This window comes from Marmota monax, unplaced genomic scaffold, assembly GCF_021218885.2.
Source record: "Marmota monax isolate L192 unplaced genomic scaffold, Marmota_monax_Labrador192_F-V1.1 WCK01_AAM20220418_F8-fsc00014, whole genome shotgun sequence".
Taxonomy (NCBI): domain Eukaryota; kingdom Metazoa; phylum Chordata; class Mammalia; order Rodentia; family Sciuridae; genus Marmota; species Marmota monax.
This window is the reverse complement of record NW_026695222.1, coordinates 15,412,016-15,437,290: the sequence shown is the minus strand read 5'-3', so window position 1 is coordinate 15,437,290 and position 25,275 is coordinate 15,412,016. Positions and strand designations below refer to the sequence as shown.

The following is a 25,275-nucleotide window of genomic DNA, read 5'->3' as shown; positions in this document are numbered from 1 at the left end:
AATTAAAAACGAACATCTGTAATTCTACTCCTAGATCTACACCCAAGAGAAATGAAAACATATGCCCATACAGAAACTTGTACCAAAATGTTAATAGCAGCATCATATACAAATAAACATAGCCAAAGGGAAAAAAGCTAAATGTCCATCAATGGATGAATAAACAGATACACACAACAGAATATTAAATATATATACATATACATAAAAAGAAAATACTAATCATGATACAACTCAGAACTTAAAATTCTCATACTAAGAATCCATTCATGAAAAGTCAATTATAGTTCCTTACTACAACAGGCAAATCCATAGAGACTTCTAGAAAGCAAGTTGGTACCAGAGGTTAGAGGAAGAAGTGAATTAATTCTTTTTCTGAGATTCTAGTTTTGAAACATTGTAGTATTGTGAATGCACTACCACTGAACTGTATACTTCACAATGGTTAACTGTATGACAAAGAATCAAAATTAAAAAGGAACGGAACATATACATTTAGAACCATATTCTAAAACCTATTCCTAAATACACCTGAAGTTGGGCTGGGGCTGGGGCTCAGCGGTAGAGCACTCATCTTGCATGTGTGAGGCCCTGGGTTGGATCATCAGCACCACATAAAGATGCATAAAATAAAGGTATTATGTCCACCTACAAGTAAATATATATAAATATATAATAAATACACCTGAAGCATACATGGCAAAGAATAAAGATCTTCACAAGAATATGTTCCTATTCTATAATCATGAATTTTAAAATAAAATGGATTTTTCTTTCTCTTTAGGAAAAAAAAAAAAGATAAATAAGAAGTTCATATGTGAGCTCTTACAGATACAAACAACTGCCCACAATCTGTTAATTTAGATATCAGGGCTACAAAAATAAGCAAATTAATAAAAGACCTCTTCCTATAGACTCATAAAAACAGATTAATTCTATACTTAAGTGGAGGAAAACACTAGGACAAATTATGTGGGTACTTTCCAAAATAGAGAAACAAGAAAAAATATCAATGGAAAGATAATAGAGATTCTTAACGGGATATGAAACATTTTTCAGGGTTGGGGAACAGGGGAACACATAAAGCTCTCTAGTTTTTAAAGACAGCTTAAAGTAGGAAGAAAAGGGAAAAAAATGCTGAGTAAGTTTTGGTTTACTTGTAAAAGGTTTACTTATAAAACTGCCATTTTAAGAAGTTTATCCACCAAAAAGAAAGAACTAAAAATTTGTTTTTAAGTACCAAAAGAGAGAATATCATCACACTGAAAAAAATCCAAGCAGAGCCTGTTCATGCCTATAATCCCAGCTACTCAGGACATTGAGGCAGGAGGATTACAAATTTGAGGCCATTTGAGGCCATCCTTGGTAATTTAGCAAGACCCATCTTCCGCCCACAAAAAAGGCCCGGGACTATAGATCAGCGGTAGAGCTCTTAGCTAGCATGTTCAAGGTCCTGGGTTCAAGTCAGAGATGGGTTGAGAAAGGGAAAGAGAAAGAGAGAGAGAAAGAAAGGGAAGGAGGGAAGGAAGAAGAAAGTAAAGAGAGAGGGAGAAATGCAGGCAGAAAGAAAGAATGAGGGCTGGGGATGTGGCTCAAGTGGTAGAGCGCTCGCCTGGCATGCATACGGCCTGGGTTCAATTCTCAGCACCACATACAAACAAAGATGTTGTGTCTGCTGAAAACTAAAAAATAAATATTAAAAAAATTCTCTCTCTCTCTCTCTCTCTCTCTCTCGGAAAAAAAAAAAAAGAAAGAATGAAAGATTTAACCTAATCTTCACATTATAACTGAATATACAGCTAGTTATTATTTGGTGACATTTAATACCAAAATTCAGGCAACGATTTGCTTTTATAAATATTTAAAAATACACTGAAGAGCTGGGGATGTAGGTCAGTAGTATAATATTTATCTGGCATACTCAAGGCCCAGGATTTGATCCCCAACAATAACATACAATAATAATAAGTAAAAAATGGGGAATATTAAATCTGCCAGAATAGATCCCTCTCTCCCTTCCTTCCATACTGGGGATTTAACCCAAGGGCACTCTACCACTATGCTACACCCCAGACCTTTTATTTTAACAAGGTTTTACTAAATTGTCCATTCTGGCCTCAAATGGTTGTCATACAGTTAACCATTGTAAAAAATCCTCCCACGTCAGCCTCCAACCTCTCATGTGCCACTGAGCCGGGCTAAGGAGATTTCTTGTAAGAACCACCCTATGTGTTCTTTCTCAAAACAATTGTAAATAAGCATGGTCAAGAAAAAAACCCTAAAAATCTATAACATTTGAAAAATTATCAGAATATAAAAATAAATCACCTCACTTCAGTTCTTATAAAATCAAACAATGCCCCATGCCAAAGATTTAATTTTTTAAAAATTACATTTTAGTTGTAGATGGACACAATACCTTTATTTATTATATTTATGTGATGCTGAGGATCAAACCCAGTATCTCACATGTGCTAAGCAAGTGCTCTACCACTGAGCCAATACCCTAGCCACCCCCAAATTTAATTTTAGTACTAGACTCTAATTTTCACTTTGGCCTGTAGTTAAAAGTTACAGAAATGGAGGTAATCAAAGGATATAGGCAGTTCTCACCATATATGCTTGTGGCCCTTACTGGATGTTTTTTCTTATAACAACTCACAGTTTGATTTTAACAACTAGATTTAAAGTCCCTAGGGTACCAGGTGCAGTGGTTCACATCTGTAATTCCAGCTACTCATGACATTGAAAGAGAAAGACCACAAATTTGAGGCCAGCCTGAACAACTTAGCAAGACCCCGTTTCAAAATAAAATTGTAAACGTCTAGGGATGTAGTTTGATGGTGAGAGTGCTTGCTAGCTTGCATGAAGCCCTTGGTTCAATCCCAAATACCACAAAATAAAGTTCCTAGGATTTTAAGTAAGAAACAAAAGGTGTATTTAAAAAGGCAGTAGCTAGGTACAGTGACACATACCTGCAATCCCAGAAACTTGGGAGCGTGAGGCAGAAGGATCACAATTTCAAGGCCAGTCTGGACAATTTAGCAAGACCCTCAGTAATCTAATGAGACTCTGTCTCAAAATTAAAAACAAAAGAGGACTGGGGATATAGCTCAGTGGTAAAATGCCCCTAGGTTTAATTCCCAGTAGAAAGGAAGGGGGAGGGGAGAAAAGGAAGAAGGAAGACAAAGCAGTATCAATAAATGTGTTTCAGTCTTGACTCTATAATATTAGGTTGTATGGGAGTGGAAATACTATTTAAATACTATTTAAACTCTCAGAGGCTCACTTCCCTTATCTGTAAAATGTAGGCAATGCTTTACAAAGTTGAGATGGTTAATAAGAATATGTCAGCACAGTTTCCCTAACTATGGTAATCACTCAACAAATGGCAGCTATGATATCTGGCATCTCCAGTTCTAAAATCCACTGTGACTTCCCAATTAAAACCTCTCTTTACTTCAAAGAACAAGTTAACTTCTCACTGTCAACTGCTTTCCTATTTGAGAGGAAAAATTATAATACAGAAATGTCTATGTATGTAGAAAAAAATGGAAAAACTTTGAAATACATATGCAGTTAAGATTCTACTGTGAAACATGAAGACCAACAAGCTTTACTTTTGCCTGCTTACTATTCTTCATAAAAATATGAATACTGATAAGCTTTACTTTTGCATTAATAATTGTTTCAACTACTAAGGGGAAAACTTATTAGGAAGCAATAAATACCGAGGTTTAGGGCAGTTTAACTATGAAATTTAACTTGTATTTTATCTTCCAGACTTTCAACTTACATAAAGAAAAATATTTCCTGTGAACACTAATCAATTAAAGTGTCAATTCTGAAGCAGTATAACCATTAGAAATTTCCATACGACTTCATTAACGTTAAAGAACGCAGTCTGGGGGTGCTGGGGTTGTGGCTCAGCAGTAGAGCACTAGCCTACCACATGAGAGGCCCTGGGTTCAATCCTCAGCACCACATAAAAATAAATAAATAAAATAAAGGTATTGGGTCAGACTACAACTAAACAATAAATATTAAACAAACAAATAAATAAACAAACAAACAAAAACAGTCTGGAAGATACCTCAGGAAAAAAAAAAACTTGTGAGAGAGGACATAGGACATCCTCCACCGCAAGAATAAAAGCATTTGATAACCAAAATATGTTTTATAATCTAGTTCTACGTAAACAAAGATATCTAAGACAGATTAATCAAAGAAACCATTAATCTGCTCTCAGCCTTAGAGCCTCTCAAATTTATATTTCAAGTGAAAATAAACTTGGCAAATTACTGTGTCAGAAGTATCTGTTAGGAACTACTAGCATTTGCTATTAAAATGCTCAGGTGCCACCAGAAACTTCTTACATTGCTTATATTTATTCCCTTTTAACACAAACCAGAAAATCATAAATTATAAGATTTACCAACTTACATATAATAAATCAGTTTTGTGATTATAGTAACATGCAACTTACAGAAATAGAAAAGGAATGGCAAATGGATTGTACTGGCTGTCTGGAAGAACACTAAGAAGAACCTGGAGTCATTTTTTAAACTCAACCAGACAATGCTACAGAAAACAAACAATGTTTGCTACTAGGAATGGAGGAAATGAATATGTCATCAACCATACTATATTAACTACCCTCATTGGCATACAGAATAAATATTTAATAAATCAATTCACTACTCACAGGGCCAGCAGAGATTCAACTTTTATTCAACTAGCTTTCAAATTACAGAAAAATACAAATGCTTTTTACTTAAAGAAACAATGCAGTAGCTGGGCACAGTTGTACATGCCTATAATTCCAGAGACTTGGGAAGCTGAGACAGGAGGACAGTGAGTTCAAAGCCAGCCTCAGCAACTTAGTGAGACGGAGACCCTGCCTCAAAATAAAACATAAAAGGGGCTGGGAACGTAGCTTAGTGGTTAAGTGCCCTGGGGTTCAATCCTGAAAGAAAGAAAGAGAAAGAAAGAGGAAGGAAGGAAGGAAGGGAGGGAGGGAGGGAAATGAAGAGAAGAGAAAAGAAAAGAAAAGAAAAGAAAAGAAAAGAAACAATGAACTAAAGCTGGGCATGCCAGCAGATGCCTATAATCCCAACAGCTCGGGAGGCTGAGACAGGAGGATCCTGAGTTCCAAGCCAGCCTGGGCAACTTAATGAGACCCTATCTTGAAATAAAAAGGGCTGGGATTCAGCTCAGTGTCAGAGCAAACCTTGTTTAAATCTGTAGCACCATCAAGAAAAAAAAATCATTAAAAAAACAAATGTTTAAAGTGATCAGTATCTATTTTTTTTTCTGAATATTTATTTATTTAGTTAGTTTTAGGTGGACACAATATCTTTATTTTACATTTATGTGGTGCTGAGGATCGAACCCAGTGCCTCATGCATGCTACACGAGCACTCTACCACTGAGGCAAAAGCCCAGCCCCATCAGTATCTATTTTTTAAAAAGGAAATCATATCATTTCTTTCTTCTGAAAAAGAATAGCAATGACTCCATGCAGCATACTACAGTGACTATTTTATGTCAAAAGACTCATGAAAGATCTTGAACAGGGCTGGGGCTGGGGCTCAGCAGTAGCACACTTTCCTGGCATGTGTGAGGCACTGGGTATGATTCTCAGCACCATGTATAAATAAATAAAATACAGGTCTATCAATATCTTAAAAAAAAAAAATTTTTTTTTAAATCTTAAACAAAAAGTGATCACTTACTTTCTGAACATGTAGTTTCACCATTAGTGACAACTTCAGCTTCTAACTGCAGCCCATCAAGACAAATTGACAAGTCTCCCATTGTCTCTGTTGGCTCTTTGTCACCTGCAAGCTGCAAAGTCACAATCACTTCTTCAACTGAAAGAGAGTAAAATTATAGAAAAATGATTATTTTTTCTTTTAAACCATCTTAACTGTTAAAAATCTAATATCAGAAAAAACTACATATGTATTTAAATTGTTTTGCTATGCTTCACCCAAAGTTTGAGGCCTTTTGACATCAAAACATTGTATTTTAAAAAGAGACAAAATTTGCTAATGTTTAATATCCATAATGTAAAATATTTAAAATCTCACTAATTTCACTTATATTCATTTCACCCTTTTAAGATGAAAAATAAGATTATTTAGCAATATATACCTGTATTATATTAAATGAAAACAGAACTTGAGAATGGATTATATCTCATAAGCCCTATATAAGAAGAAAATTCTTTAAAGTGTATTTAAGCAGTCAAGAAATAGAAAAACTATGTTTTAAAATCATGATATTAAATAAATAAGCTATGAGTTTTATAAATGTAAATAAAACCACCACCACCTAAAATGAAATAAGCATTTTAAATAAGCATTGAGAAGTCTACCTATGTCTGTTACCTCCAAAATGACACATACTCTGAAGTGAGATTGTTTTTCCTTCACCTCTGCTCTAATTTTTTTTTACTAAGTAAATATTTACTAAAAATTGTAGATGTAAAATGAATAGAAAAACCAACTATTAGACAAACTATTTAAAATGCTTTAAATAGTTCAAGATTCATCCTGTATTAACCCAATAACCAACATGAGTTCTTCACATATTTAACATACAAATTTCTTCCAGAAAAACAAACAGCTAAGCACAATTTCTATTATTTTTATATACATACGTTTCATATTGTTTGACTTTAATGTTTCATAAATATCTAATGCAGCAGTTCCCAATAAAATATCAGACTTCAGTGTCTGGTGACTCCACACTCGAAAATGTAATTTACTCACAGGGGTAACGATACTAAAAGTGAAAAAAGAGGGAAAATATTATTTTCATTAAATATCACAATGGGATCCTAAAGAAGTTACAATTAAGTTTTAATGTCTAAAGTCTTCTCATGCACCCCTTATAGTTTACTGTATAACCAATACTAACCTATGTTCTCTAATCTAATGAAAACTGTGTTTGAATAACTATGCTTGCACAGTTATTTTCACCTGTGGTTGAACTACAAGAGGAACTTCATGTACATACTGTCAACAAATCAAAACTGCTTATATACTGCAACAAACCATTAAGAAAGTGAATTTACTAAAACATCACATGGTATCCCACAAATATGTATAATTCTATCCCACAAATATATAATTCTTATGAGTCTATTTGAAAATTAAATAAATAAAAATTTATTTTTAAAGTGTGAATTTACAAATTAAGTCCTTATTTTGTCACAGCCTGCCAAGCTTGAAGTTGTTTCATTTACTCTTCATAGTAACTTTATGAGGTAGGAATTATCATTCCCATCTTTAGACACTGAAACTGATATTTAGAGGTTAAGCAAATTGCTCAAGGTTACACAGTAAATGGTAGAACTACATTTGAACAAAAGTCAACTATTAAAATTTATACTCAAAAGTTCCACATTATATTAGAGATACCAAGTTTCACATTGAGAGAGGCAAAGTGTCTAGGACAACTATCAAATATAGACTCACTCTTATCTTGCTAATATGAAACCAATAAAGAATGTACTTTATAATGGTATTTTCCAAAGAAAATGGGGTATCAGAATTGGAATAAACATAAAAACTATTTTAGAGTCAAAAAGTAGAAAATCAGGAGCATATCATAGTTCTTTCTATGGTTCAATTCTATAAACACAAATTCCAAAAATGTTTGAATTTCTTTATACTTCATTCTAAAATGTGATCAAATTTTGGGGTTAGAAGTCCACCTATGCCTATTACTGCCATCATCATATTTCCACCATCATTTTACCAGTAGTAAGTAGTAACTTAAACAAACTAAAAATTTTTCCATTTTCACATTGTCCCCTTTTGGCAGAAGGGGATAAGGTACTTTTCTCTTTTCAACATTCTCAGATATGACTTTTAGGAGAGCACATAAAATATATTATTTTAAGGGGTTATTAATAATGGTGGAATGTGACGATCATTACTATCCAAAGTACAGGTATGAAGACACAAATTGGTGTGAATATACTGTGTATACAACTAGAGATATGAAAAATTATGTTCTATATGTGCAATAAGAATTGTAATGCATTCCACTGTCAATATATAAATTTAAAAAATTAAAATAAAAAAAAATACATTTCTCTAGCTAGGCATAATAGCACATGCCTGTAATCTCAGTGACTCGGGTGGCTGAGGCAGGAGGATCACATGTTCAACGCCAGCTTTGGCAACTGGGTAAGACATTGTCTCAAAAATAAATAAATAAATAGGGCTGGGGAATGTAACTCAATAGCAGAACACCTTTGGGTTCAAACCCAAGTACTGGGGAAAAAAGAAAAAAAGAACAGGAACAAGAAAGTATTTCTTTATAAGCCAACAGGAAAACATTATGGGGAAAAAATAAAAGGCAAATAAATTTTAACTTCACTTTTTTCCCCCTATGGAAAAGGATACAATCAGATAGTTTATTTAAATTTCAATTTGATTCTAGACAGCAGCTTATAAAATCTGCTGTACAGCAATGGAAACTGTGTTAAAATTGCTGATCAATATGCTACAACTTAAAAATATAAGAGAAAAACTTGAGCTGTGAGTTGCCCCAAACATCTAGGCTCAGCAACAGCACTAGCATATAGGGCTATAAGTTTATTTCTTCCTAACTTCTGAACTAAGCAGTTCATGGCATTAATAGCCTAAGAGTCATTCTAAATGCCTCAAAGTGCAAATTTAGTGAGCACTAATAACAGCTGCAAGTTAGATGAGCAGTCATTCTATTATTAAGCTGAGCGTCTTTGGTCATTGTAGATGCTATGTGACCTTTTTACAAATATCACTTGATTTTTACATTTTTTAATTCTTATATTGCTTAAATTAGACTTAATCTATAATGGGCCACCAATTAAAAACAGCCTAAAAACCATTAATGCTGAAATAAATGTAGATGAAGAGCATCAGAATGATAATTCTGTAAAACAGGGCTAGTGCTATAGCTCAATGGTTAAGTGCTTGCCTAGTATGCATGAGGTCCTGAGTTCAACTCTCAGCACCAAAAAAAAAAAAAAAAAAAAAAAGATTTGATAATTTTGCAAAACGGAACTCAAAATTCAAGAAAATTCTTAAATTTCATTCATTTGCTCAAAATCATCATAAAATACATCAAGATGCCCCTAGAAGGTTAATACCCATGTTAAAGACGCAGGTATTTCAAATTATTTTGTCATTTACAGGAATATAATCCACATAAGCATGTATAATGGGATGAGAAGAGTTTACAGTTTCTAATGTCTTATCACACTATATAGGAATAAAGACCTTGTCAATAGTTTATTTTCCTAAGAGGAAAAAAATTCAAGAATTCCAAGTATAATGTAATGAAAGTAACCTGTCATTGTAATATTTTATGTGGAAACAATTAGAAATATTTTGATCTACACTTTACCACACATTTGCTTCCCTAATCAAATGTGCTACAGTATTTTAAAATCCTTTTGTTGATAAAAAAAAAAGTTAAAAAGCATAGTTTTTTTTTTTTTTTGTGTGTGTGTGTGTGTATGTGTGGTGCTGAGGATTGAACCCAGGGCCTTGTGCATGTGAGGCAAGCACTCTACCAACTGAGCTGTATACCTTTGTTTATTTGTTTTTATGTGGTACTGAGGATCAAACCCAGGGCCTCTCATGTGCTAGGCGAACATGCTCTACCGCTGAGCCACAATCCCAGCCCTTCTTACCTTATTTTTAAAAATGAAAAATTATCTATAATTCCTTTTGGTGAGTAGTCAATATCCTAGGTTATGGTGTCAATATTTGGGATTTTATTAGTTAGTCTTGAAACTGAGCTTTATGAATTTCTACTACAGATGAAAACACCAACATTAAAGATATATGCACACAGATGTGTATTACACTAGTCTAGTAGCATAATATTAGAAAATATTAGAAACCAATCAATCAATAGGGAACTAAATAAATTATAGTCCATCTACATTAAGAAATATTATTTAAAAAGGAATATGTAGTTATAATAGTGATGTTAGACCTTTATGTATTCAGTTAGAAAGATAAACATAATAAAAGTATTAAGTACAAAAACAAAGTTGTAGAATAAAATGTACAGTGTAGCATTTTTATAGTAGAAAAAAACTCTTGTGTTGATTTGTAGAGGCATAAGAATTTAAACAAAAAACGATTTTTAAGAACAAAGTTAAAAATAATGGGAGTTAGCTGGGTGGAATGACACATGCCTGTAATCCCAGTGGCTTGGGAGGCTGAGGCAGGAGGACCACAAATTCAAAACCAGCCTCAGCAACTTAGCAAGGCCCTAAGCAATTTAGCAAGACCCTGTCTCAAAATAAAAAGGGCTGGAGATGATGTGGCTCAGTGGTTAAGTGCCCTGAATTCAATTCCTAGTACTCCCCCAAATAATAATAAAGTGAGCTGCTTATAACCTCCTAATTCAATTCCAAGATAAGAAAAGAGCTGCTATAAATTTTTCTAGCTTCATGAACATGGGCCCTCCCAGTTGTTCAGCAATCATAATGATATCATAACCTTCTAAACTGGAGAAGATAAAGAAAGAGACTAGAAGAAGAGAGAGAGAAGTAGCTAAAGAAAAACAAAGGAGGGCTGGGAATATAGCTCATTGGTAGAGTGCTTGCCTCACATGCACAAGGCCCTGGGTTCAATTCCCAGTACTACAAAAGAAAAGAGAAAAACAAAAGAGAGATTAGAGGAAAGACTTCAAGGAAAAGAGGGGAGAAAATTGGTGAAAGAGAAAAAAAGGTAAAACAAAGAAATAAGTACATTAACGTTCCACTTCTGCTCACCTACTAAACAAAATATTATGCTATAGAAAATATTTTCAAACTTACACTGTAAGGGGTTGCTTCCATTTGGGGCTGTTGGTATTGTTGCATTTTTCTGTCTTTTTTGACTGTCCATCCACTGTGACTTCCACATAAGGACTTGGTCCAAACCAATTCTTTTTATTTTCTTTAAGTTTTGCTGAGATGACTATGTAAAAGAATATTTTGAGATGTTATTTCAATATTCAAATCAATTTAACTTCATAAAGATTAAACAGCTTTGCTCTAAAGTATTTACTAATTTTATCCACTTATGACCTTTGTAATTTTATTCACTTATGACCTTCCATCTAGTAAATAAATATACAAGCCGCCCAAATTCCCATTAAAACATTTCAACTATCAGTATCAGTAGTTTCAGAATTCAGGTACATTAAAAGTACATGTACAAACTTGTTCAAAAAAAAACAAACAAAAAAACCACACACATGCCTACCATATGACAAGACACTGCTTTAAACTTTAATGGTGTATAAAATGGCTTTGGCTCTCAAGAAGATTACATTCTAGTTACAATGACTTTGTAGTAAGGAAGACCTATAAGGAAGTACTTTTAAGCAACCACTAAATGACAAGGAGACAACCATATAAAGATCAGAGATGTGGAAAAGACTGAATTCCAGAAAGAGGCAAAGAGTTTGGCATATCTGAGAAAAGTAGAGCAAAACACAAGAAGGGTAAATGAAATGAGATGAGCTGTTTAAGTAAATGAGCTTTGAAAGCTAAGGAATTTGGGTTTAATTCTAAGTGTGTTTGAAAATCACCAGAGGAAAAGAATTACAAACTTAAAAGATTTTTAAAAATATATATCTTATAGTGTCTCATTAGTACATAAGCAAGAGCTTCCAATGTTGCATATCTTGAGACACAGACTCAGCCTTCAACTAAGAGTTAGTCAACTTTGTCATAAATAGTCTTATCGGGCTGGGGATGTGGCTCAAGCGGTAGCGCGCTAGCCTGGCATGCGTGCGACCCAGGTTCGATCCTCAGCACCACATACAAAACAAAGATGTTGTGTCTGCCAAAAACTAAAAAATAAATATTAAAAAATTCTCTCTCTCTCAAAAAATAAAAATAAATAAATAAATAGTCTTATCGAAGATCCACGGAGGGGACTGAAAATAGATTAGAATCTAGAAGAATATCCCCTGGTTTCTATGTGTAGTAACTCCCCATATGAGAAAATCACAGCCAAGGAAATATTCTACCACCTAGATAACTATTCTAGCACCAAAGTTCAGAGAATGCCAGTGCATATTAAGTTTAAGAAGCCCTTAGAGTTCCTAGATGAGATTATATAGCAGCTACTCAAGAAGCGCAATGTATAATGCAAAGTCTGGGAATCAAGAAGGCACAGTTCCAAGTGGTGGCCCTGAATCTCTGATTTCACACATATTAACTATTTCTGTCCTCTTATGCTTATGTGCCTCTTTGGTGGAAATCAAGCCATTCTTACTGTGTGTACACATTCTTTAAATTAGAACTTCATTATAAAAAAGTTTAATAAGATTTGAAATCAACATATATTATTTTTAAAACATGCCAAAGAGGGACAAAGAGTTGTAAGAGATAACATTAAAGAAGTAGTCAGTAAGAAATCACTGAGGAATTTTCAGTAAAAGGTACCCACAACATGTATCAGGTATTACTTTGGACACTAAGGATGAAGCAATTACCAAATTAACACTTAAAGACCACTACAGATCACTGTTGCAGTGGGGGAAATAAACTGAAAGGGAGACAAAAAGTAGAGGTTAAATGGCTACTGAAGTCATCTGGTCAAGAGATGACAGTGGGGGCTGGGGTTGTGGCTCAGTGGCAGAACGTTTGCCCAGCATGGGTGAGGCGCTAGGTTTGATTCTCAGCACCGCATATTAATAAATAAAGGTCCATTGACAATTAAAAAAAAAAATTTAAAGAGAGAGAGAGAGAGATGACAGTGGTTTGGACTGGGGTGGAGAATATGGAATGGAATAATCCTTTCTATGGGGAAACAACATGACTAGATTACATAAAATGAATAGGAAAGGATAACCCCCAAGCTTCTGGCATGAATAACTAGATGGAAGATGGCATCACCTAATAAGATGGAAAAAAACAAAAGGGTGGCAGAACCAGAAATTAAAAATTTTATGATGAATGTGTAATACTTGAGATTGAAGTATAAGACATCAAAGAGGAAACATGAAGTGGGAAATCTTTTCTAGAACAGAAAGTATTTCCAGGAACCAGTCTATCTCAGTTTAAAGTGTACTATAGGTAAAAAGCTCTAATACTTAATATAGAGCCAAATTTAATAACAGGATTGCCACAGAAAAATATAAAATCCCTATTTTTAATACATTTCTAAAAAAGTGAAACAACTCAAAACAATTTTGTATAAGATTCTGTGGTCCTCTGAAACTGATTAAATTTAGAACAAAGAACAATGTGAATCTGACAGGAAGGAAATAATCTACTCACAAGTAGCTTCTTATGATTAAAAAAAATTATTACATATTTTAAATTAACACATAATTACACATATTTATAAGGTACAACAACACTTGTATATACAATACATAATGATCAGATCAGGGTTATTGGTATATTTCTATCACCTCAAACATTTATTTATTTATTTGTTTATTCATCTGTTTATTTATTTATGTTTATTTATTTATGTTAGAAGCATCCAAAATCCTCTCTACTAGCTATATAAAAATATATAATTAAGTTGTTAGCCACTGTGATTCAAATTTCTGACACTGATTTTGCCACATAATCACCCATAAACCCACTAAAGTCAAATTTTTCTTTCTTTCTTTCTTTCTTTTTTTGGCAGGAACCCAGGAACAGTCTTGAGGTAGAACAGAATGGAAACTTTAGCAGTTTAAGAGCTCACAGTCTGTGGTTTTGCACACTGCTGATACACAGCAGCTCTGCTTACTGACATTTAACCATAGAAGCCTGTAGAGGCTAATAGGAACCTATAGCAGACGACATCAGTAGCAGGAAGCATATAGCAGGGACAGAACAATCCCCCTTCAGGCTTAGCGCAGTAAAAGTCCCTAGCTGTAAGAGATAAGAAAGAGTTCCTAGGTTGTTGACAAGTATGTACCAATACAACGAATGTAGAATGCACCCTCCAAATAGAATTACACCAACTATCTTGCCTTAATGTACCCCAAATTTGCTTATGTCTACAAGAAAAAATCCTACTGTGCTTGGAGCTCAGACTTTAGGAATTATACCTCTGGGCCATGGTGCTACTAACAGTGCTGCTTCCAGATCTCAGTGTTCTGACCCTTATTTCTTGCTACACTATCATTGAGCTGTATCTCCAGTCTTTTTATTAACTTTGAGGCAGGGTCTCACTAAGTTGGTAAGGGCCTCCCTAAGTTGCTGAGGCTGGCCTTAAACTTGTAATACTCATGCCTCAGCCTCTGGAGTTGCTTGGATTACAGGCATGTGCCAATGCACCAACAGTTTAACAAACTTTAAATGGAGAAAATAGGATAAGGAAAATTAGCACTAATTGTTAATTTATTGCTTGTCTGGCACTTAAATACTGTCATTTCAATACTCACTACTACTCTTGAGATAGGTATTACTGTCTTAACATTACACACAAAAAGACAAGCTCAGTGTGGAATTTAAAATTTACCCAAAGCCTGGACAGGAAAGATTATTTAACTGTTTAAATCTCAAAGTCTAGATTCATAAAACCTTTGTTATAGTCCTAAATAATAAATACTAAAAAAAAAAAAAAAAACACCTATATAAATTATAAACTGGAAGAAAGGGGAACAAAAAAATGTCAAACTACTATAAGAGGCCTCTAAACAACTGTCTTTTTACTTCTGTAATTAAATTCCTTGCAGCTACCAAAATTATCTTCCTAAAATAGATATAATCATGTTATTACTTCAAAGATTCTCCACTGCTTGAAAAATGAAGTTTAAACTCTTATGAGACAGTTTACATTGTTTATCATGTAACCATAAACATATCTTTCCAGCCCCTTCCTAAACCAACTCTCATCTATCCCCATATTCCAGCCACCCTTAGTTAGAATTTTGGGGCCATGAACTTCCATGCTTCCACACATTCTGACACCTCTACTCAGAATGATCTTTGTTCCTTTCCTCCTCAATGAAATCCTACCTCTTAAAAGACAAAAGCCCTTGCCATTCTTCTTTGATAAAATGCTTCTTTAACCCTAAGAAATTAAATTGTTCCTGCTTCCATGTTTCCACGGTATTTTCATATTTATGTATGGCTCCTACAGCTTTCCATTCTTACTAGTTTTTACTTGTTTAACTCAAACTACAATCCCCTTCATGGCAAGCATGTAGCCAGTCTTTATAACTTCTATAGCACTTTGTGATTTACCTTCAGAGGTGATTACTACACTTGTTGAACCAAATGATTATCAATTATGGTAGAAAGAATTTCCCTGCTTTATAGTTTCCTTCTTAAAAGAACGAACAAGGCTCGTTGTTGGAGAAAATGCCCGTCTATTGAGGAACAGCTCTGCATATTTATAGAGTGGGGGGGGGGGGTAGGTTGACAGTTATGACAGTTTAATGGTTGAAAGGTTTGACAGTTGGCATGGGGTGCTTTCTGATTGGTGGGTAAGGATCATGTGAGTCAGTGGGGCTAGTCTGATTGGTGGGTAAGGATCAAGTGAGCCAGCAGGGCTAGTCTGATTGGTGGGTAAGGATCATGTGAGCCAGCAGGGCTCACCATTGGATGGCTCTTCTAGGGGGGGATGAGGAAGTTAGTCTTTGGATCACCGGCGACTCCCAAAACTTCTCCCTTTCGCTTTCTCTGCTTCTCTCCCTCCCTACTTCCCTTCACCTCTGGCCCTGACATTCTCTACCCAATATAGTTAACTTTGATCCTTCTGCTCTAAAGATTAATGCTTTGAACCAATTTTGATTTTTACTTAGAAGCCTTAGAAAGGAGGATCAAAAGTTCAAGGTCGGCCTCCGCAACTAAGTGAGAGTAGAGAGGCTATAGTGAATAAGGTAAAAATAAGGATGCTAAGTCCTGATAAATCAGCTGGATAAGGAACAAGAGAAAGAGATACAACTCACTGGATAACAGTTAACTCTGGGGTCAAAAATTAGATTAGGGCTGGGCAAGGTGGCACATGCCTGTAATCCCAGAAGCTCAGGAGGATGAGGCAGGAGATCAAAGTTCAAAGCCAGTCTCAACAATTTAGTGAGGCCCTAAGCAATTTAATGAGACTCTGTCTCAAAATAAAAAAATAAAAAGGAATGGAGAGACATGGTTCTGTGGTTAAGCGCTTCCGGGGGTTCAATCCCTGGTACCAAAACTAAATAAAAATTTAAAAGACTGGGAATGTAGCTCAGCAGTAAAGGGACAGTGTGGGGCCCGACCCCTTGGCAGTTTTGGAACCCAACTATTAGGTAAGTAGCTTTACTACTATCCATGCTCCCACCATGATATGCTGCCCCACACCATAGCCTAAAAGCAATGGGTCAACCTAATAATGGACTGGAATCTCTAAAATTGTAAATGAAAATAACACTTCACTCTGATTTAATAAGTTAATTACCTCAGGTACTTGTTACAGTAATGAAAACTGACACAATATTTAATGATATATTGGCTAAACATATAAATTTTATCCATTATTCGTGGTTTGTTTTTATAGTTTTTCTCACACACTTGCACATTTTCAGAATTTAAAAAAAAATTTATGGGGCTGGGGATGTGGCTCAAGTGGTAGCGTGCTCGCCTGGCATGCATGTGGCCCAGGTTCGATACTCAGCACCACATACAAACAAAGATGTTGTGTCTGCCGATAACTAAAAAAAAAATATTAAAAAAATTCTCTCTCTCTAAAAAAAAAAATTATGAATATTTTTTAGTTGTAAATGAACACACATTATATAGTGCTGAGGATGAAACTCAGTGCTTCACACATGCAAGGCAAGTGCTTTACCACTGAGCTACAGCCTCAGCACACATTTTCAGAATTTTTAAGCCCAACATTAAATTGGCTATGATTAGAACTTTCTGTGGTAGAAACATTTATTAAATTATTTTCTGTTATGATAATAACAATGATATCTATAAGACAGCAGTTTATGCAAAAGAAAAAGACAAACTATTAGCAATGGTTTGCTGAGAGATTATAATTCATCATTTTATTATTTTACTGATTTTTAAAAATAAAAAGCATATACATTATATTACGGTTTGGAATATAAGTTGTTCCCCAAAGGTTTCTGAATTAATGCAGGACTATTTGGAAGTGAAATGACTGCACTGTGTAGGCAGTTGGCTGGAGGAGGTAGATCACTAGGGGCATGCCCAGGAAGGGTCCATCTTTCCTGAGGCCTCTTTCCCCTTCCCTCTCTCTTTGCTTCCTGATCCCTCCATGAGCTGAGCAGCTTTCCTTCACTGGGCCCTTCCCCCATAATGTGCAGCCTTACCTTGGGCCCAAAGTAAGAGTCAGCTGGATATGGACTGTGAGACCTCTGAAACTGTGAGCCCCCCAAACACTTCCCCTCCATTAAGTTTTTCTTGTCAGGTATTTTGACAAGAAAAATACAAAAGCTGACTAAAACAATTACTATGTAATCTGAAACATAAAGGCTGTTTTAAAAGACAGTTCTAATCAAAGGTTTCAATATTAAGCTCTTTCCTTAGTCCACCCAAAGATATAAGAAGATTGGAAGGGGGAGGGAAAAACAATTATAATCTAGCTTTAGTAAAGAAATATTAATATCTGCCAGTAAGAATCAAACATTGTAAGAAAATACACTGGAGCTAGTGAAGGAAATCCAAAAGAAAATTCTAGGGTAGTTACCTTAAGACAGTATTAATTTCATATAAGTCAATCACCTTCAGATTTTAAGAAGGATAATAATTCTATGGTCTGTGACTAAACATGATTCACAATCCAGAAGAGGATATAAGCCAGGTACAGTAGAAACTGAAACAACATGTAGAGGATGATAATTGTTCTATAATCAATAAATGCTGTTAAAGGAAAGAGATTAGGCTTTTGTCTGAAGAAAATCTAGTGACTCTTCCTAGTTAGTACAAAAGGTTCCCTTATAAAAGACTTTAAAAGATACCATATGGAGCCAGGCTATGAAAGTCTTAGCTGAGGCTAAAGAAGTTCATTGTTTTGTTTTTTGCACACAATAGACAAGCATTCAACTACTAAGCAACATACCCAATCCTGAGGTTAAAGAAATTCTATACCAGACCAAAAAAAAAAAAAAAAAAAGCTGAAGAGGCTACCTGTGATCCCAGCAGCTGGGGAGGCTGAGGCAAGAGGATGCAAGTTCAAAGCCAGCCTCAGCAAAAACAAGGTGCTGAGCAACTCAGTGAGACCCTGTCTCTAAATAAATAAAATACAAAATAGGGCTGGAGATGTGGCTCAGTGGCCAGGAGTCCCTGAGTTCAATCCCAGTAACCCCACCTCCCCCCAAAAAAACTGTATGGGATACGAATTACAGCTCAATAAAGCTTTCAGTTCAAACAGAAAACCAATAGCCACTGCTCAGGCACCTATGTTTAATGAGGGAGGTGAAAACAACATACCTGAAAAATACCCTGAAATAAAAACATAATTTTTATATATCTAAACATTTTATTAATTTAGCGAACATTAATTCAGCATCTGAAATAACAGTCACTGAAGATTTTTTCTTTTAAGATTAAGATCTTGGGTGGGCAGGGAAGGGAGTAAAGCTGTGGATCTTTTTAAGACTTACCAGTGATCTGAAGTTGTGACTTCATGATCAAGCTACCACTGTCAGACATATCACCAATAGGACAGCAAACCTGAACACAGCAAAGAAAACACTGTAAACATCATTAAAAATACATTTAAAAATACATAAACGGTTCTAACCTGGTCATTTCCGACTGAAAACTCCATTAATAAGCAATGACCTTCACATTGCTAAATACATATTTTCAATTCTAGTATTTATCCTACCTAATCATCAGCAAATTCTAATGGTTGATCATCTCTTTCTCTGGGGTTTAACTATAAAATAATTCAGCATTTTTTTATTCTTTCACATACACATAAAAATGCTCAAAGCTAAAATTTAGGCTAAACTATACTGACTAGCTTATTTCCTTCATTTGGGCCAAACTATATTGACTAGTGTGATATAGATTTTTTCTTTGACTTCTTGATTTAAATAGCACCAATTCAAATGTTTATGACCTACAGTCTACTGAAAGAGCCCTTTTATTTTAAATAGAGAAAGTACATACCCTAAAGTCATCAGTGATCACTCAGAAGAGAAATGAGATATAATATAAAACCTTAACACTGTGATGCACAAAGTATGTGATTCAAAATGCTATTATGGGCTGGGGATGTGCCTCAAGCGGTAGCACGCTCGACTGGCATGCGTGCGGCCCGGGTTTGATCCTCAGCACCACATACCAACAAAGATGTTGTATCCGCCGAAAACTAAAAAAAATAAATAAATATTAAAAAAAAAATTCTCTCTCTCTCTCTTTCTAAAAAAAAAAAATGCTATTATACATGGGCTGGGGCTATAGCTCTGTGGCAGAGCACTTGCCTAGCATGTGTGAGCACCACATAAAAATAAACAAATATAATAATGGCATTCTGTCCGTCTACAACTACAAAAAATAAAAATTTAAATGCTATTATACAGAGAACCTCAAATGGACATCATTACCACATTCTGTACAATTATTATTTCTTCCTCACTACCCAAAAGCCTGTATGCCAAAGCACTATGATATCAAGAGAAGTAAATTACGAGGCAGTGAGAAAAGTCCAGTATAGGGGTGCTGATTTTCTATATGATACAAGTACTATTTTAGTTGCTGACCTATATGTATACTGTTGACAACTTATTAATACCCAAAGTTTCAAAAAATAAATTTAAAGTCTCTACAAAACTAAAATATTTAAAAAACTCAAATTGAATTTATGCAAAAAAAAAAAAGATTAATGAAAGTATATATTGCAAACATTTTTAGGATCGGGGATTCTCTCCAGATAATTACAGAGAACCACTATGGTATAACTATGAGGTGCTCTGCCAAAAATATGTTGGTAATTTCAATAATTTATGCACTTCTACAAACTAGTTTACAAAATTAAAATTAATTAGATTCTTGAAAGAATAAAACTTAGCATTTGTACACTGGCAGAGAGAAAAACAACCTAAATATCAACAGCCAACCAGTTTAAGAAATCATGTTTTTGTAACAGAATAGACTAGGATGCATCTAAAAGATACTAAAACAAGTATCTTACTAATGACTGAAATGGAATGATTTCAAGAACTTTTTGTTTGTCTGGTTTTTGGCACTGGGGATGGAACCCAGGGCTTTGTGCATGATAGCCAAGTGCTCAACCACTGAGTTACATCCCCAGCTACCTAAGAACATTCCCAAACTGGTAATAGTTACCTTTGGTAGGACGGGACGGGTCTGTGAACTAAAGAAAGTGATTATGTATACCTTTCAATTAAAAAAAAAACAAACATATTGAGCTGGAGTGGTGGTGCATGCCTGCAATTCCAGCAGCTCTGGAGGCTGAGGTAGGAGGATTTCAAGTTCAAAGCCAGCCTCAGCAAGGCCCTAAGCAACTTAGGAAGACCCTGTCTCAAAATAAAAAATAAAAAGGCTAAGGATATGGCTCCATGGTAAAGCACCTGAGTTCAATACCCAGTTAAAAAAAAAAAATTATTACTTATTAAAAAAAAAAAAAAACAGGCAAAAATTCCATTCTTCTCCCTTGAGTTCCAGGTTTGACTATTACAACTGCATACATAGTTAAAGAGATTCCAAAATCTCCATACCTAAGCATACCCACTCCAGCCTTAATAGCACCATTATCCATTTAGTAGCTCAAACTAACAATACAAGCATTTTCATTGATTCTTCTCTCACCAAGTTCTAAAAATTCTAACTGCAAAATATACCCTACCAAATAACTTGAAGATACCTATTTTTCTTTATGTCTTTTTAACCATCATTGCCCAAGCTACAGACATACCTTTCCTTTCAAATTACTCCAAAACATTATTGGTTTCCCTGCCTCTGCACTTGCTCCCTCTCACCATCTATTCTCCATACAATAACCTGAATACTCTTTTTAAAATGAGTTATATCATGCTCTATCTGCTTAAAACATCCACAACTTCCTATCTCACTTAAAACACAATCCAAACTCCTTATTATAAGCTTATAGAAGTACCACTCCATTCTGATTATGACTATTATTCTGTTCCCACCTTATATTATTCTCCCCTTCACCCACTGCAACTTCAGTTTTTTATTTACCAAATACACTCAGGTTATTCCAGTTTTAGGAGCTTTATCCTAATTATTCCCTCAGGTAGGAATACTTTCCCTCAATCTTTAAATGCCTAACACCTTCTTAAATCAAATACCATCTCCTCAGAGAGGCATGCCTTGCCTGCCCAATCTAAAGTAAACTTCTTGATACTTTGTAGTACGTTAATTAAAAATTTTCCGACTTATTTGACTACAAGTCCACAGGAGCAGGCATCTTCTCTACCTTGTGACCCAGTGTCTGGAGTATTCTGTTTGTTAATTAACTCAAGTCCACAATTTACATTGTTTAATTTTTGGTCTCATAAAGTTCTATGGGTTTTGACAAATGTACAATGCCGCCATGATTCCTACATTACAGTATCATACAGAATAATTTCAACACTGTAAAACTCCCATGTTCTTAACCTATACTAATTCCGCTCCCTTTATCCTTAATCCCTGGCAACCACTGATAATTTTACTGTTTCTATAGTTTTGCCTCTTTCAGGGTGTCAAATAGTTTGAAACATAAAATAGTCTTTTCAGGCTGGTTTCTTTTAACCAACAACATGATTTAAGGTTCTTCTAAGATTTTTCATGGCTTAGTATTTTTTTTTTTTTTTTGCAGAATATTCCATTATGTAGTTATACCACAGTTGATCCATTCATCTTGGTTGTTTCCAGTTTGGGGCAATTATGAATACTAAAAATATTCATTTGCAAGTTATATGTGAACATGAAATTTTAACTCAATTTGATTAGTAGCAATGCAACTACTAATTCAGTAAAGACAATACTATGTTTTAACTTTGTAAGAAATTGCTACATAGCCTTCAAAAGTACTTATACCATTTTACATTCCCATCAGGATTAAGGGATAATTCTTGTGACTCTATATGTCACCAGCATTTAGTATTGCCAGATTTTTATTCTTCAGTCATTCTAGTAAGGGTACAGGGATATTTCATTACTGTTTTAATTTGCAATTCTCTTTTGACATATAATGTTGAACATCTTTTCATACACTTATTTGCCATTTATATACACTGTTTGGTTATATTTCTGTTAAGATCTATTGTGTGTGTTTATGTGTGCATGCATGCACATGTGTGGTATTGAGGACTGAACCTGGGGGGCATTCTACCACTGAGCTATACCCTAGTCCTTTTTTTGTGGGGGTGGGAGTCCCCAGGATTGAACTCAGGGGCACTTGACTACTGAGCAGGATCTTGTTAAGTTGCTGAGGCTGGCCTTGAACTTGCAATTCTTTGCTTCAGCCTTCTGCTCACACTGAGATGACAGATGCTCACTTTTTAACTGGGATATATATAGTTGTATAGTTGGACACAATACCTTTATTTTATTTATTTTTATGTGGTGCTGAGGATCCAACCCAGTGCCTCGCGCATGCTAGACAAGCGCTTTACAGATGAGCCCCAGCCCCAGCCCTTAACTGGGTTATTTTATTTTTATTATTGTTGTGTTTTAAGAGGCTTGTTTTTGGCACCAGGGACTGAACCCAGGGAGGCTTAACCATGAGCTGCATTCCCAGCCCTTTTTATTTTTTATTTTAAAACGGGGTCTTGCTAAGTTGCTCGACTGGTTTCAAACTGCAATCCTCCTGCCTAGGCCTCCATAATCGCTGGGATTATAGGTATGTGCCACTCACCTGGTTAAAGAGTTTTTAAAATATAGTTTGGTTACAAGACCTTTATCAGATGTTTTGCAAATATTTTCTCACAGTTTGTGATTTCTCTTTTCACTCATTTAACAATACCTTTCTTTCATAAACTAGGAGGTTTAATTTTTTTATAAAGTCCAAATTATAATTTTTCACACATAATGCTTTTGGTATTCATATCTAAAAATTCATCACCATCTCTACACAAATGGTGCTGTGCCAAATGAATACCTATCTATATGTTAAAGATAGTACCCCCCCCCAAAAAAAAAGGATCAAAGAGGGATCAATATTGTTCTCCAAGAAGGACTGATTCAGTACCTTTTCAATGCTACCTTAATTGCTTTTCAGTGTAAAGGCAAACTTATTAACCACTGCAACCTGAGGCAAGGGGTAACAATTGGAGCAAAGAAAGTGAATAGATTGGAAAGAGGATAGGAAAGAAAATACTTGGGAAGAATAAGGGCTTTGAAAAGCTCTGGAGTACTGCAGGAAATCCAGAACTTCATGCATGTGCCCACAGTTGAATTGCATGCTCAAAAAAAAAAACCTGAAAAGACCCTAAGTTCTTAACTCAGTGGCTAACAGGCTCTAAGAAAGCAGGGAATGAAAGCTAAGACAGTTTTAAACTGCCTGCCTAAGCACTGGAGTGCCCAAGAGAACCAAATCTGCAAACACCAGGTAGGTTTGTTTGTTTGTTTGTTTTGGTGTGAGGGATGGTATTCAGTAGTTTAAGGAAATCTGTCAAATCACTAGCTAACCACTAACCTAAAAGAAAAGAGACTTTAGTGGCCACATGTGTCAAGAATACAGACTTTACAAAAGTAATTCAGAAAAGTCACTAAACAAGCAAACAGCAATGATCATAAGCAGCAACAAGCAAACCACAAGGAAGAGGAAGAACCTGGTTTCAACAGTTCCCATATTAAAACATTCAAAATGTTCATAAACTGAACTAAACATGATTCAATGATTCAAAGGATCAAATACCATGATCAAATGGGATTCATCCCTGAGAAGAAAAAATGGTTCAACACATGAATCATTCAATGCAATATACCACATTAACAGAATGAAGGATAAAAATCATGTTATCATCTCAATGGGTGCAGAAGGAGCATCTGAAAAAAATTCATACCTTTCCATGATATTTAAAATAAAATAAAATAAAAAACAAACAAACAACAACAACAAAAAACTCTCAACAGGATTGGGATGTAACTCAGTGGTACAAGCACCTGTCTAGCATGTACCAGGTCTGGAATAAGATCTCCTGCACTACAAAAAAGAAAAAAAGAACTCCCAACAAAATAAGATCAGAAGGAAACTGCCAGAACATAATAAAGGTCATGTATAAAAAGTCCACAGTTAACATCCTACTCAAATTTGAAAAACTGAAAGCTTTCCTCTAATATCAAGACTTAGACAAGGATGCTTAGTATTTTCCATTTCTATTCAAGATTATCCTGGAAATTCTAGATATAGCAATTAGGCAAGAAAAAAAATAATAAAGCCATCCAAATTGAAAAAGAAGCAGCAAAATTATCTTTCACAGATGACAAAAAACTTAAGATTCCACCAAAAAAAAAAGTTAGAAGTCATTAATGAATTTAGTAAAGTTACAGGAAGCAATATCAAAATACAAAAATCAACATTTCCATGCACTAACAACAACAAAAAAAAAACTATTTGACAAAGAAAATAACTAACAATTTCCTTTACAATAGCATAAAAATGAATAAAATACTTAGGAATAAAATCCCAAGGAGGTAAAAGACTTAAAATAGCAAATGCTATAAAACACTGAAGAATATACAATATAGAAATAAATGGAACGACATCCCCATGCATTGACTAGAAGACTTAATATTGTTAAAATGTCAATCCTATCCAAAGCAACACACAGATTCCACGCAATCTCTACCAAAATCTAAATAGGCTTTTTTGTAGGATAGGAAAAAAAAAAAAATCCTAAAATCCATACAAAACCAAAAAGGACCCCAAGTAGCCAAAACAATCTTTAGAAAGAACAAAGATAAGGCATTATACTTTATTTCCAAAATGCATTACAAAGCAACAGTAATTAAAATAGTATGGTAATCCAGGCACAGCAGTGCATGCCTGTATTCCCAACTACTGGGAAGGCTGAAGCAGGAGGATCTCAAGTTTGATATTGCCAGCCTTGGCAATTTAGGGAGACCCTGTCTCTAAATAAATAAATAAATAAATGGGGCAGGGGATGTGGTTCAATAGTAGAGTGCCCTTAAGTTTACTCCCTAGTACCATCCAAAAAAAAAAAAAAGCCCGAAATTCTAATTACAGCTTGTTTTTTCCAGTGACCAGCCTCCACCCAGTAGCACACCCAAGAATTACCTCACCAAAACAAATGATGGTCCTATCAACCAGGAAATTCCAAGGGATTTAGGAACTTTGTACCAGATATTCCTATCACTCAGGATAT

At 34.9% G+C, this 25,275-nt stretch overlaps 1 protein-coding gene across 3 annotated transcripts in view; it reads right to left on the bottom strand.

The window, feature by feature from the left end:
• Itch (itchy E3 ubiquitin protein ligase) overlaps positions 1-25,275 on the bottom strand; it is a 123,873-nt gene that overhangs the window by 56,805 nt on the left and 41,793 nt on the right. For all 3 annotated transcript variants that reach the window (XM_058575452.1, XM_046433362.2, XM_046433361.2), the window contains 4 exons: positions 18,571-18,640; positions 10,835-10,976; positions 6,665-6,789; positions 5,736-5,873 (listed from right to left, as the gene is read on the bottom strand). In XM_058575452.1, coding sequence (XP_058431435.1) covers positions 5,736-5,873; positions 6,665-6,789; positions 10,835-10,976; positions 18,571-18,619 — 454 coding nt within the window. In that variant the 5' untranslated portion in view covers positions 18,620-18,640. The remainder of the gene's footprint in view (positions 1-5,735; positions 5,874-6,664; positions 6,790-10,834; positions 10,977-18,570; positions 18,641-25,275) is intronic.